At 35.8% G+C, this 14,611-nt stretch overlaps 1 protein-coding gene across 3 annotated transcripts in view; it reads left to right on the forward strand.

Moving 5' to 3' along the window:
• The window catches only part of USP53 (ubiquitin specific peptidase 53), a 41,958-nt gene that overhangs the window by 12,064 nt on the left and 15,283 nt on the right, over positions 1-14,611 (forward strand). For all 3 annotated transcript variants that reach the window (XM_060779013.2, XM_067468669.1, XM_067468670.1), the window contains exons 2-10: positions 2,245-2,856; positions 6,603-6,695; positions 7,531-7,665; positions 8,498-8,611; positions 8,694-8,776; positions 9,358-9,463; positions 12,260-12,406; positions 13,736-13,885; positions 14,207-14,378. In XM_060779013.2, the coding sequence (XP_060634996.2) occupies positions 2,713-2,856; positions 6,603-6,695; positions 7,531-7,665; positions 8,498-8,611; positions 8,694-8,776; positions 9,358-9,463; positions 12,260-12,406; positions 13,736-13,885; positions 14,207-14,378 (1,144 nt within the window). In that variant the 5' untranslated portion in view covers positions 2,245-2,712. The remainder of the gene's footprint in view (positions 1-2,244; positions 2,857-6,602; positions 6,696-7,530; positions 7,666-8,497; positions 8,612-8,693; positions 8,777-9,357; positions 9,464-12,259; positions 12,407-13,735; positions 13,886-14,206; positions 14,379-14,611) is intronic.

Here is a 14,611-nt window from a genome sequence, read left to right on the forward strand (position 1 = left end):
TTCATTATCCAGGCAGAAGCCACTAGGGAGCACTAGAGAGAGAAAGATAGTCCATTTTGTGGGGTGGAGGATGTGTTGAAGGAGGAAAACCATTTTCCTGTTATTCCCCCCACCCATGACCCCCTCGTGGAAACAGCCTTTGTTTATGATATGGGAAGAGGGGGGGGGCTAACCAGCAAAAACGGGGGAAATGGTTTGCTACTTCAAGATCTAAACAGTTATTCCCCACATAAATTAAACAGATTGTTTAGTGTATTGTCAAAAGCTTTCACACCTGGCATTTTTGAATGTCGGATCGCCCATAACAGCATGGATGGCATGGCCATGTTTGTTTGTTTGGTTTTTTTTTACTGCCACAAAACATGCTGTGGCCAAAAACGACTGCTTTCTGTATCTTTCAGGTACACATGGAGCACAGAGCAGCAACCAAGTGCATACATAGGTTTCCCTGTGAACACTGCTGCCTGAGCCAATCAGAAGAAGAAAGTTACTTACATATTTTTAGCCCCTCCATTTTCCTTGGCATTCTGGCTGTTGAGAGAGAGAGATAGAGTGGCCAATGAGAAGGTCCTCTAGGTGGTGGTCACCAGTCGAGTTCTGGGAGGCTGGAGCAGGTGCCCCACAAAGAACCTAAGTGTTCAGGGAGGATTGTACGGGAGAAGGCAATCCTGGAATTAACCTGGACCCAAACCGTATAGGGCTTTAAAGGTCGAAACCAACACATTGTACTTTGCCCAGAAACTAATTGGCAGCCCCTCCAGGTGGGGTGACATTAGGATAGGTGTAATGTGCTCACTCTTAGATGTTCCTGTAACCAATCTGGCTGCTGTATTTTGAACCAACTGGAGTTTCTGAACATGGTACACAGGTAGACCAATGTAAAGTGCACCCTTGATAGCAAGCATCTCTGTATCCTGCTCTGAAGCCAGTTTGAAATGCATGAAGGAAGTGTGTGTCATCCAAGACTGCCTGGAGTTGGAGGGCTACTAACTTCTCAGTTACCTTGCCCAAAAAAGGAAGGTTAGATACTGGTCTGTAATTATTAAGAACGAGGGAATCCAGGGAGAGTTTCTTTAGTAGCGGTCTAACTAATGCTTCTTCTAAACAGGATGGGAAATTCCCCTCCCTGAGAGATGCATTAATAATTTATTGTATTTGAGATGAATTGTATCTCCTCTCTGGATGACCAGCCAAGAGGGACAGGAATCAAGAAAGCAGGTTGTCCTCCTTACTTGCCCTAGCAGCTTGTCCACATCAACAGCACTCACCAATTGAAACTAACTCAGTGTAATCCCACTTACAGAGTTATAGGACACTTCGTCGTTGACTTCTGCTCCAATGACAACATCCAAGTCCATTCTTATGCGAGAGATTTTATCTGCAAAATGGTTGTTAAAAGCATCTCAGTGAGCTACCAAAGGTTCTAGCAATGGGTTTGGGGGGGAGGGCACTTGGGTTAAGCCTCTCACCACTCTGAACAGATCATCTCGACATTAATCTACAGACAAAATGTGTGCAGAAAAGAAAGCTTTCTTCACTGCACATATTGCCACCTTTAGGATCAAAGTACCCTGTGTACCATGTCTTTTCTCTTGGCAATGTAATTAAATTTTCTTAGTTTAATATCTTTCAGTTTTTTTAAAAAAAAATCACTAAGGAAGTGCGGATGTGTAAATGTTTGGGGTGTGTATGAGAGTGCATGGGGGTGTTTGTTTAAATATTGGGTTGGTTTAGTGAAGGGAGGGAATAGCCTGACCCCCTTGAACCCCTGAAAGTTGTTTGTTGTTCACCTCTTTGACTTTTATATTTTTCTTGTGGCTTCTGTGTATGTTCTCTTTCTCTCACACAAAAACTCCGAGCCTATTTCCTCCCCCAAATATAAAAAGTAATTATATATAATAATACATATATGCATACTAGAGCTGTGCAAAACTGTAGTTAGCCTTGTAAATCATTAGTAATTCATTAGATTTGTGCAAATGAATCTCTATTAAAAAACATGCAGGAAAGGGGGAGAAAAAAAATTAAGAATCAAAACACTTACCAATAATTTTGATTAAGATTTTGTAACATTCAGAAGCCTCCAAAAGTCAGTTTAAATTTGGACCAAGGCTGCTTGCCAGTCGCCATAAGGAAGGGCAGCTTGGGCGGGACTAGCTGAGCTGGGCAGAAGACTGAGAACACACTCTTGTGATTCTATGTTTCATATAATACCTTTAAAACTTTCTCTTTCTTTCTTGACAGACTTTAGGAGAAGAAAAATATGTATTGTGCACAGTGGAATTACTTCTGAAGAAAGAAATGTGATTTCCGAAACTGAAGAAGGATCTGCACCCTTATACTGAACATAATACTAAGAACTCCTAATTTGTAATAGACAATTGTCATAATATTAAAAGACTCTCTTTCAAAAACTAATGTGCACTGAGATGAAAGTAAAGAAGAAGTAACTTTTATGAAGAATTTCAAGATTTTATGGTTTTTAAGTATATTTTAATTTATTCACCCATCAGTTTTTTGTCTCCTTTTTTAAAAAACCAAGCTATTCTCAAACAAAACAAAGCAGAACTATTACTAGCTTGGTGTGATATAAAAAGTTAAAAGTTTATTTTAGTACAATGCCATAACTTTTCAAAGGTGATTGTCAGAAATTATTGTGTTTGCTTGGAGTCCTTACTCACATTTTATCAAGACATATTTATTTCATGAAAAATGGCATGGGTAAAGTTCCTGAGAAAACCTGGAGGAAACCTTGGAAAAGTGTATCAACCGGGAAGTGTCATGTCACTGGCTCCTACCAAGGGACTTTTAAATGAACCAGGACAAAACAGCTGTTTTCTGAACAGTGCTGTACAGGTAAGGAAGCAAGAATATAAAAACATTTATTTTTAATGGTAAAGTATACCAAAATGTGTTGAAAAGCTATATTGATCTCAGTTTCTGTTAAAAATATGAATAGCTTTAATAATTATCTCCTTTATAATGGATAAAACAAGAAAGTGCAAGCAGAGAATGTAGGCAAATATCCTTCCTACAAATACTTCAAAATTAACTTCAAAGAATATCAAACAAATAATTAAATCAGAAATATAAAAATCCTGCTGGATACACCAAGGCATTATTCAATCTAATTCATTAGTGGCCAAAAACATGCTTTTGGGAAGCCCACGGCCATTGGTATTAAAAATACCTGTGATAAACACACAAGCAGTAGAAACCAAATTCATATGTCATTTCATATAACACAAAGGAAATTCTATTTAAAAATGTTCAAAAAGCAGTGTCAGGAGTTTGCATATTTAGGCAATTGCTAAAGCTCAGACTATATGGGATACGCATTGCTCCCTATCTCCACTGCCATATTTCTTTCTATGCCCTTGATGCTGTCTCTGTTTGCTCTCTTCCCATCTCTAAGTATACACACAGGGGCAACAGTAACATCCATTTTCCCTTCCTATATTTTAGAAAGATTGGTCTCAAAGAACGATGACATGTTTTAGTTCTGAATAAGATGGGGAGTTGGCCTTGTTGCTTAACTCCTACAGAAGCTTTCCCCAAATGTATAGGTCATATTGACTTCTGAAGAAATTATGAGGAGGGGATCTTCCTGCCTTTTAGGGGTCTGCATTTACCCTGTGGTGTGTATGGGAATGCACTTTCCCAAAGATATCTCTCCTCCCTCCCCCCTCCCCCCAAAAGTTCCCATTCCCAATTTGAGAGGCAAGTTCTGGGCAAGAGAATCCCACTTATCTCTGGCCTAAGATTGGATTGTAGTAGGATTCCCTAATACTCATTTGTCTTTTCAATTAATTGCTGATTCATGAGGCTTTCATGAGAAACAGTTTATTCTTTTTATGGCCTGGGAATGCAAGTCAGGTAAGGGCTAAATCCTGCTGCCACCACCTCTGATCCAAGAGATAGCGACATACTTGTACTGACTCTGTTTGCATTCTCAATATTCCTTATTAGATAGGAATGCCCTTATCTTCTAGCTGAGAGATTAGAGATATGTATCTTTTCCTTACAGAGAGCACTAAGCTCACTCTGGAGTAGGAACACAATGATGTCAGAGAGGAGTGTATAAATGATATAGGCAGAACAGAGCGGTTTTATGGAAGCTCTGCATTGTTACATCAGCATAACAGGCAGTCTGATTCTTGGAACTAGTTCAATTCCCATTCTAAGAGAAAGAAATCTTTAAATTTACAGATTTGTTTGTCTGCTGTAGATATCTGCCTCTGTAATAAGTCAACAAATTAATTAGTATAAATACTGTAAGGCATTTTGATACTGTTGCAACTAAGTATTTACTATGTGTGGAGAAAGGAAAAAGGTTATATATTCGTTATAATATACATTTTAATAAATCAGAAATACAGAGAGTCACTATGAATGTACTTGCAAAGTCTGAAAGCAAATTCTATAAATTGGAGCAGGGCAAAGTGAAGTTCTGGCACTGCATGCAGCCCCCAAGTCTGTGTTTGTGAATCAAGACTCCCCTTTTTCTCAACAGAAGGATGAAGAACCATTCCTGGAAGTCTCCAGGACTGGTAATTCAACTTTAAAATACACTGCCCCGTTCAACTGTTTAATATAACTCTACATTTCTTTTTCAAAATCAGAAATGGACATTTGAATTTTTAGTTATTCCATTTTTGTTAATCTCTGGAGCCCTTGGAGTGTCCTAGGGATGGAAAAATTAATCCCCAAGCTTGCTGAATGAAGTTGTCCAGCCTGCGGTATTCCTGTATATTTCACAGTAACTATGCCAATTCTGAAATGTATTATCAATGAATTAAGTACTGTTGCTACAGAGACACAGTGAATTAGTTGCTGCATGATAACACCATACATATATAAGGTTTAATGATTTCATGCATCTTCCCTGATGCAGACTAGCAATTGGATTTAGTCCAATAATAAATGAATGAACGTTTGTAAAGCAGATGCAAAATATATTTATCTCTTAAGCTTTCACATATTTCCCAGAAAAGCAAGCAACAATAAATAGAAAATTAATAGAAAACAAAATCTAGAGTACCTTCATGTGAGGACTAAATATCATACTAGTAAAGTAGATCAATTTAAATTTAGTTATTTAAACCAAATGAAATGACAATTTTATTCTGGTTAAATAAACAAGATTCATCCTTTTAATAATATAGTTATTAACTGTGGAGCTACCTACCCCAGGAAGTTCAGCTTGCACCTTAATCTTCTGGTGTGCACTGAATACAGTACTGTTTTCTATTGCATTCAGTGATAAAGTTGCTATTTTTGCTATTTTAAAATTCAATTCTAGGATTGGTTTTAGATTTCATTTATGAGTTTTAATTGTGCTTTTAAAATATTTCTATCTTTGTTCTGGTTTAATTGGTATATATATATATATATATATATATATATATATATATATATATATGGTCTGGGAAGTGATGCAGATTTCTTTAAATTAAATAATAAATCCAAGAGGGTTTCACCTCTACATTTTGGCACTGTCCAGGGCTCTAGAGGTCTGCATCATGATGCTGCAGCCACTATTTTGTTGTTTATAGGAGATATCATGTCACTTTCATTCATCTTTTAATCCAATTGGGATGTTCTTTGAAAAGGGCAGCCAGATTGTGAAGATTTGCTCTTTCAAAATGAGAAAATTTAATCTGTTCACCAATTAGAATCACAGTGTTTGAAGCAAGCCTGTCTAAATAAACTCTAGTATGTCTTCATAGACATTTAAACAATAATATATTTATTGGAATAAATTCAAAATTCAGTCTCCCCTTTGAATCAGAATTTCAAACTACTCCAAAACATGAAACTTTTTGCTGCCACCCACCCACTTCTGTCACTATTTATATGCAAATACAGGTATTCCACAATCTGAAAAAACATCTGGCCCCAAACATAAAGGAGAATTGTCCATAATTATTCATTTTACAAGAATGTAAATAGCATCCCTTTATTCTTCTAACAATAGTTCTTGTAACTTTTATTTGTATAACTTTTTTTGGAACACAACATAATTGCAGTGAATCAAATGATAACTATTGCTTTTAAGATATCAAGTTGTCCATATTACTTTGTCTTATAGCTTCTTATAAATCCTTGATACTATGTGAACCAGCATAACTGCAGTCTTTTAATCCCAGGGTTTGTAGTTATGAGAAGGCTATATAGAATTTTGTGATAGAGAGATGTAATGTCACACAAAATTATTAATCCCGGGATACTACAGAATGCAGCCATGGCAATGAAAGTATTTCAAACTGCTATATTGATGCAGAAGAGTGTACAGGTAATTAAGCATCTGTAAAAGACCATGGTAGTTACTGAGTAAAACATTGTTTGGGACTGCTTAAAAGGTTGTCAGATGATTTGAGCAATAATGGACTAGTCTGAAGGAACATTCACAGTAGTGAATACTGATAATGTTTAACATTTGTTGTATTGAATTTTGTTAGATTTTGCAAAAAATAGTAAGGGAAAGTATCCTGTTTGTAAATCACTAGCAGAAAAGCTTGTAGGCTTTCGAATTTGAGTCAGGAAAATCATTGGGAAAGAAAGAAAAACCTTTATCCTCACCTTTTTCATCTTCCTTGTAGGTTTTATGGCAACTTGACATATTCCGACGCAGTTTAAGAGGACTAACCGGACATGTTTGTCAGGGTGATGCCTGTATATTTTGTGCTCTGAAGGTAAATGTAAAATTGTGTTACCCTTCTTATATGGATTGACAACTAATTTTGACAGAATAAAGTTCTAAGTAATAATAATTTCTAACATAACATGTATATAAAATCAACATATTTTGATTTTGTATAGTTTTCCCAGTTTATTGAATAATATAGGAAAAGCAGACTAAATAACTTTATCACAAATTTAGAGTAATTTAGAATTGATTCATTTTCTAAGGTAATATTTTTGACAACTTTTAACTGTTACCATTATATAATTTGCATAGTCTAATACATTTGAAAGAGAAAAACAAAAATGAGATACAATCTGCTTAAGACACAGCACTTTGGGAGTATCTCCGAGGATGCCATGATTGGCTGGAATTCTCTCCAGGAGCACTTCTTGATAGAGGTTGAAATACTCTGCAGCCTGTTCTGAAATATATTGTACATAGCTATCAGGAGCCTCTTTGCTTGAATTTAGCAGGGACCAACAATAGAAGAAGAGTTGTTGCTTTTATGTCCCTTTCAGAGGCATCTGATTCCTTATTTTAAAAAGCAGGGTGCCAGCCTTTTGTGATCTTTTCATCAGTAAAGCAGTAGCAAAGATCTGCTCCCCAACAGTCTTTTCACCAAGATCTAAATGTGCAAAAAAGAGGGCATAGGAAAACCAAATAATTGTATTTAATAAACTAAGTAGTTATATTTTATTAGATAACTGCACTGTGTTCTTGATATCCAAACATCACTGGATTGTCTTTTAGATTTGAAAATGTGAGATATGCTGTACTTTTCAAACAACAAATTTTAATAGGTAGATAGATATAGCTTAATTAATGCTACTGTTGGCTTTCAGACCATATTTGCACAATTCCAACATAGTCGAGAAAAAGCACTCCCATCTAATAACATGAGGCATGCCTTAGCTGAAAGCTTTAAAGATGAACAACGATTTCAACTTGGCTTTATGGATGATGCAGCAGAATGTTTTGTAAGTAACCTCCATGTAAAAATGATTAAGACCTCTTTTTGATAAATTGTTGCCATTTTGGTGGATGGGTTAGCTAAAGCAGATGATGGGATATAAACATTTCGATCTTTTTTTACTCTTTTTCACTATTTATTTATTTATTTATTTATTTTGGCCTGCTTTTCTCCCATGGGTGGGATTCAAAACAGCTTTGACATTTTCTGGGTTGTAATATGTTTTAACTTCTGTTTCGATTAAAAGAAAAACACATAATATGTAAGCAACAATTCTGTAATCTATTGTTAATGAATACATTCCTGACATTAAGTGGAATATTGTAACATGTTATATATGATTGTTCAGGTTACTCCCCCCCCCCCCTCTAAAAACTTTTTTAATGTACTCGAAAGTCATTAATTATTTCTTTATTTCAAAGTTTTCTATACCGACCTTCTCACCTCATTGAGGGACTTAGCCCGGTTTCCAACCATAAAAACACATACAATCAGTAAAATATCATAGTTCACAATTACAATAACACATTTAAAATAACAATATATTTAAAACGACGGTGGTCAGTCGTCATATTAAAATTAAATATACATCATCTTCCATCCAAAATCCTAGGGTGTTGTCTCATTCATCGAAAGCCTGTCTCCACAACCACGTCTTCACCCGTTTCCTAAATGTCAGGATAGATGGGGCGGTTCTGACCTCCGGTGGGAGAGAGTTCCAGAGTCGCGGGGCCATATAAGTCATGCTTATATTACTTTTTCCTTGGAAGCTGCTTTAAAAACCTGAATAATGGGAAGAAACAATATAAATGTTTTAAATGCAACATTCTTTCATTTAGGAAAATATTCTTGAAAGGATTCACTATCACATAGTGCCAAGCAGTGAAACAGATATGTGCACTTCTAAATCTTGCATTACTCATCAGAAGTTTGCTATGACATTATATGAACAGGTAAGATATATCTTTATATCACTTCTATTATTTTGAAGATATTTTAAAGGCTGTAGAAACTGATTTTTCTTTTAATTTATAGTGTGTGTGTCGCAGTTGCGGGGCATCTTCGGATCCTTTGCCTTTCACAGAATTTGTTCGTTACATTTCAACTACAGCCTTGTGGTAAGAGAGATTTTGTCTTTGTGCCTGTTATGTTGGCATAATGAAGATACTATTTTTAAAAAACAGAATCTTATGACATGAGAATTATGAATTCTTAATACTAATGGCCAGAATTATGAATTCTTAATACTAATGGACAGTATCTAATAGAGAACTTCCATTGACAGAATGGCTTCTGTTTAGTGGAATTTAGTTCTGTACAAAATACTTTGTAGAAATTTTTGGGATCTAAATAACAGTGGTAGATGTAGTCAGTCTAATTGCAAACTGTTGCAAACTAATTCATGATGCCTAAGCTGTTGTAATGATAGAAGAATATTTGTTTCGCTGACTAATGAGTCGTGAAATTATTTTGATCCACATATAATATTTATCCACTTTTCCTTATACTATAATATATTCCACTTAAATAAATTTAGGAATTCACAATTCCAAATAAAGCTAAATGTGTTAAAAAAATAAGCCATGCCTAAAAGTAGATTGATGTCACTTGCCTCCTTTAGAGTTTATAGAACTTGCTGAAAACTTTTGTTTATTGCCATGATGTTTTATACTAAAATATTAACCATTTTCCTTCATAGCAATGAAGTAGATAGAATGTTTGAAAGGCACGAACGCCTCAAGCCTGAAATGTTTGCAGAACTGCTCCAAGCTGCAAACACTACAGATGACTTCAGGAATTGCCCTGTAAGTAAACGTTAAAAATCACTCTTCAGTTTGGACAAACCGTCCTTGGTATCAGTGAAGCTGAACACTCATGGTCAAAATAGGATTGAAAAAGGAATAGTAACTTTAAAAATGTGATATTCCTGAAGTAATCCACAGTCTACAAGTGTTAGACTGTAATGTCTCTTTTATTAGTGCACTCTGAGTGTGAGAGACACACTGGAGAAAGGCAAAGCCTCAGGGAATATAAGTAGTTATCTCTTGAAAGGGTGGATTAAAACCACTGGCCATTTTTCTAAGGGTTTCAGATGAAATAATTTATTTCAGAAATTCTTATGACATGAAAAAGTGAGATACTCTTTTCAGTCAGCACTTGAGTTACAAGACATCTGACTTACAAATGACTCATAGTTAAGAAAGGGGGGTGAAACAACAGGAAGTGAGAAAAATCTACCCCTAGGAAGGAAAATTCACTTCAGGAACAGTTATTATGAAAAAAGGTGTTTCCGCTGAAGCTTTCTCGCCAAATCCTTGTTTTCACAATTATCCAAATTTTTCAAAATCAAGCTATCACAGGGATAGAAGCTATCTTGTTCATAACTTGGGGATGTCCTGTACTTAGTGCATCTCTTACACTTGGTATGTGGACCTTGACTTAAGAATTTAATTCGTTCTGTGGCTATATTCTTAGGTCAAAACATTATCTCAGAGTGAATGTCCCCATTGAAATGCTATTAATCCATTCTGCCCCACCCCGAAAACCACCCCAATTTTTGTTATGTGTTTTAAACAAGAAAATGTACTTTATAAATAACAAATAAAATGTATTAAATGTTCAAAGATAGGCAGTGCCTGGTTCTATCCAGCCACTGTGGCAAGGAAGCACATTTGAGGCCACAAAATGTGTGTTGGCCAGTGTAACAGCAAGGCAAAACAGCATCATTTTCTTCATATGGTACTCCTTCCATCTCTTGCTCACCCTCTTCCTTTCTCTCTGCTTCAAGCTAATTATACCTAGTACCAGGAATAAAAAGCACACAAAGTGAATTAACTCAAATTTTCTCAGTGGCCCTAAATCTCCCAAAATGGAGAAGAGCACACGGCACACTGACAAAAGCACTGAGCCATGAGGTACAATGGCTACTTCAGTCTGCTGGAAGCCCTGTACTCTCTCTGTAGGCTGAAGCTCTACTGCACCAGGGTGGACTGCATTCTCTGGAGTGGAATCTCCAGATTGGAGTCCTCCCAGAACATTCAGGGGAAGCAGTCACATGGAGCTGGAGTTTATGCTTTGCAGAAAGAGCCAAGGGTGCTCCAGCTAGGAATCCAGTCCAGGTTTTGTTTCTCTCTGCCTTGCTGTTAAAACTGGTTTAAGGGGCAAAGAGGCTTCTTTTGCACAGTTTGTACATCAAAACAGTGTTCGGATGTCAAAAGTCACTTTAGACCATTGATTATCAACTTGTGGATCCCCAGGTGCTTTGGCCTACAACTCCCAGAAATCCCAGTCAGTTGACCAGCTGTTAGGGTTTCTGGGAGTTGAGGGCCAAAACATATGGAGACCCACAGGTTGAGAACCATTGCTCTAGACCGAGTGAGGATCTGCAAGTTAGAACATACTTAAGTTGGGACATTCGTATATAAAGGTTCTACTGTATAAAGTATGCGCACAACTGGATAAATGTGTGTTCATAAAATATATTCTGTGCATACTTAAAATTAAAAGTATGGAAGTACATTATGGAGAACTTTGGTTTAAATCAATTGTTGCTATATGGACTTCTCAGGCAGAAGTTGAACATCTTTTATCTGGAATTCCAAAATCCAAACTACTCTAAAATCCAAAAATTGTCCAGTTGGTTGACTAGGATAATCACACTTAATATAACACCAGCCAAGTGTGTGTGTGTATATAAGCTTTAGATAGCATAGGTAAGGGTTAACAGTCCTGTGGTGTTTGTTTTGCCCCCCCCCCCCCCACTTTCATTTCACCTCACTTTCTGTCTCTGTGTTACTTGGATTTTGAAAAATTTGGTTTGTTGTGGAAACAAAGAATTGATAAAGCTTCAGTCGCTTTGAGTCCCACCCATAGGAGAAAAGTGGGATACAAATAAATAAATAAAAATATTATTAATATTAATAATATTCTTAATAATAATAATGTTTTTTTCTCCATGATAATTAATTCAGGAGTGAATTTCCCTCCCTAGGGATAGATTACTCTCACTTGCTGTTGTCTCACCCCCTTTCTTAACTATGAGTTGTTTGTAAGTCAGATGTTTGTAACTCAAGTGCTGCCTGTATTCCAAATTCCAAAAAAAAAAAAAAAATCTAAAAATCTAAATGAAATATTTCTGGTCCCAAAGAACCAAAAATATAAGGGATACTCAACCATTTATTTTCTAGTTTGAACCATCACTATAATAAACTATTCTGGTTAAAAATGCTTTAAAACATTGTTACAAAAAACAGCTGTAATAAAATGAAATAGGTTTCATTTGAGTCATCGCAAAAAAAATGAAATTCTTAGACAATGTTTCTGTCACTGGCTAACTTTATTGTAGATAAAATGAAAACTATTGGACAACAGTGATCAGAGAACTAATCAATACCTTTCCAAATCTCTGTTGTATAAATTTAACAGTAAAATCAGATGCATAGGGCCATATTATAAGCATTTAGTGTGGGCTACTTACCATTTCAGTTAGAAATAAAGTAAAAGAAGATATGTGATTAATGTAAGTGCTGCAATTTGAATTCCATCTTGTTAAAAAGAAGACATACAAATTAAACCTATGTACTTTTCCTTGCTTTTTCTAGAGCAACTGTGGCCAAAAAATAAAAATCCGCCGAGTTCTGATGAATTGTCCTGAAATTGTCACAATTGGTTTAGTTTGGGATTCAGAACATTCTGACCTGACCGAAGATGTTATCCGAAACCTGGCAACACAGCTCTATCTTCCAGGGGTATTTAAACCACATTGTTTAATATAAACTGTATTCCCATGTTTGCATCTTTATCAAAACTACTTGAAACCTTTTTCTGTGTTAGAACATATTTTCCAATATGGTAATTCTAAACTCAGAAGCAAATCCCACTGAGGTCCATATGACTTACAGTTAAGTGTGTATCATGGCCTAACCAAAAACAGGCTTTTATTTATTTTTTTTAGTTTTAAGACTAAGTAACAGAAGTTTTATGAAATAATATGTTGCAATTGAAGATACAAAGACCCGGGGGGGGGGGCAGAATCAGGAAAATACATAAAACTTGTTTGTCCCTGTTACCCTGATGCTTTATGTCTGCTTGACACTGTAGAGAACTACAGAAGACAAAATAATTCTCTGTTTTAATAATGTTTCTTGATCCTTCTGTTTGTGTTATTTGCTTGCCCTTTTTTAATCAATTGGCAAAACAGAAGAGATTTCCAGAAGACTTTCCAAAAGAGAAGAGTGAGAGCCTTATGGCTCCACTTGTAATACAACAATTACATTTTTAAAAGGGAGCTCAATTAGTAATTCATTTTTTGAATAAACTACTTTTAAAACGTACCAAACATAATAACTGTATGCTGGACTGAATTAGTCATAATACATTTTATGTTCATGAAGTATCACAGAGATTTTCAATCTTGTACATATACTGATATCACATTTTATCTAACCCGTAAGTAAGAGCCTTTTAAAATGTTTAGATCTTTATGTGGAGAATGGGTGTGTTGCAGTTCATAAAAGTTAATAAAACCTCTTGTTTTCCCATTGCTAGCCCTTCCACTTCATCACACTAGAGAAAAAAAAATCCACTTAAAATCTGGTTTCTGCCTCCTGCAGAATTCTGGGGTTTGTAGTTAAGTGAGGCTGTCAAAGGCTCCCCTCTAAACTACAAACCCCAGAATTCTGCAGGAGGCAGCATCTGAATTTTAAGTGGATTTTTTTTTCTCCAGTGTGATGAAGCCTTTAGTTTTATGCCCCAGTATACTCAGAACCTTCTCTCGAAGACTTAAAAGATACTCTGGAACTGGTGTTTTCGGGAAAGGGGAAGAAGGAGGGGAAAGAAAGAAAGAAATTTATGTTGGCTGCTGCTATGGCACCATTTGAATGTTGAGTTTATGTCAAATAATCCAGTACTATACCCTCTGAGAAGAAGCTTAAAAAAATCCCACCAGGACTGAATAGACTTCAAATCATATTGTGGATAATGACCTTTGATCTTTTCTATCACAATTTAAAATAAAGTTTTCAATTTAAACTTGCTTTTCTGCTATGCCACTTGTTGACTGATAATTGTTTTTCCAGCTGTTTTATAGGGTTACCGATGAACGTGCCAAAAATAGTGAGCTTTTTCTTGTTGGGATGATTTGCTATGCAAGCAAACATTACTGTGCCTTTGCCTTTCATACCAAGAGTTGCAAATGGGTGTTATTTGATGATGCTAATGTGAAAGAGGTAAGCTCTCATGTACTTATTTTTGGCATTTTACTTTACATCTGGGTGTGCTATAGAACTGTGAGGGAGGTTTATGTAAAGTTCTGAGAGCCTTCAAGTTTGATATTAAACCAAATTACCCGGTGTTTCATTAAACATACATACTTTCTATCAAAGTTGAAAGTAAATGAAAAGAACATTATCCAATGTTGAGTTGGGTAAACACATAAAAAGTAGTTCTTATCACTTCATGTGATGCCAAATTTCATTGAGTGTGTGTGTGTGTGTTCTCAAATTCATTAAACATTTCCCCTCTAAATGTTTTGCTGAAAACATATTTAGGTTGGAACAAAATGGAAGGATGTGGTGTCCAAGTGCATTCGGTGCCACTTTCAGCCACTGCTGTTATTTTATGCAAACCCGGATGGTACACCGGTATCAACAGAAGATGCACCTCGACAGATAATTCACTGGTCACATTATAAAGCCTCTGGAGGAAATGGAGAAGAATCTGGTAATAAAGATCTTTGCAAATTAATTTTTATTTTATTAATCGAAGAAAATATATGAATCTGTATGTAGTCTATTTATTCACTTGTTTCCTGAGATGGTTGCTATTAAAAGAAAAGTAATCCTTTGGTCTCTTTCTTGTGCTGTATGCTCACTATGTTGTAATGTTCTTGTACCTGTCCAATTCATATTATGTGTATAATATGAATATAAGTAGGAAGGCCTTGTATTTACTCT

This window comes from Anolis sagrei, chromosome 5, assembly GCF_037176765.1.
Source record: "Anolis sagrei isolate rAnoSag1 chromosome 5, rAnoSag1.mat, whole genome shotgun sequence".
NCBI classification, from domain to species: Eukaryota; Metazoa; Chordata; class Lepidosauria; order Squamata; family Dactyloidae; genus Anolis; species Anolis sagrei.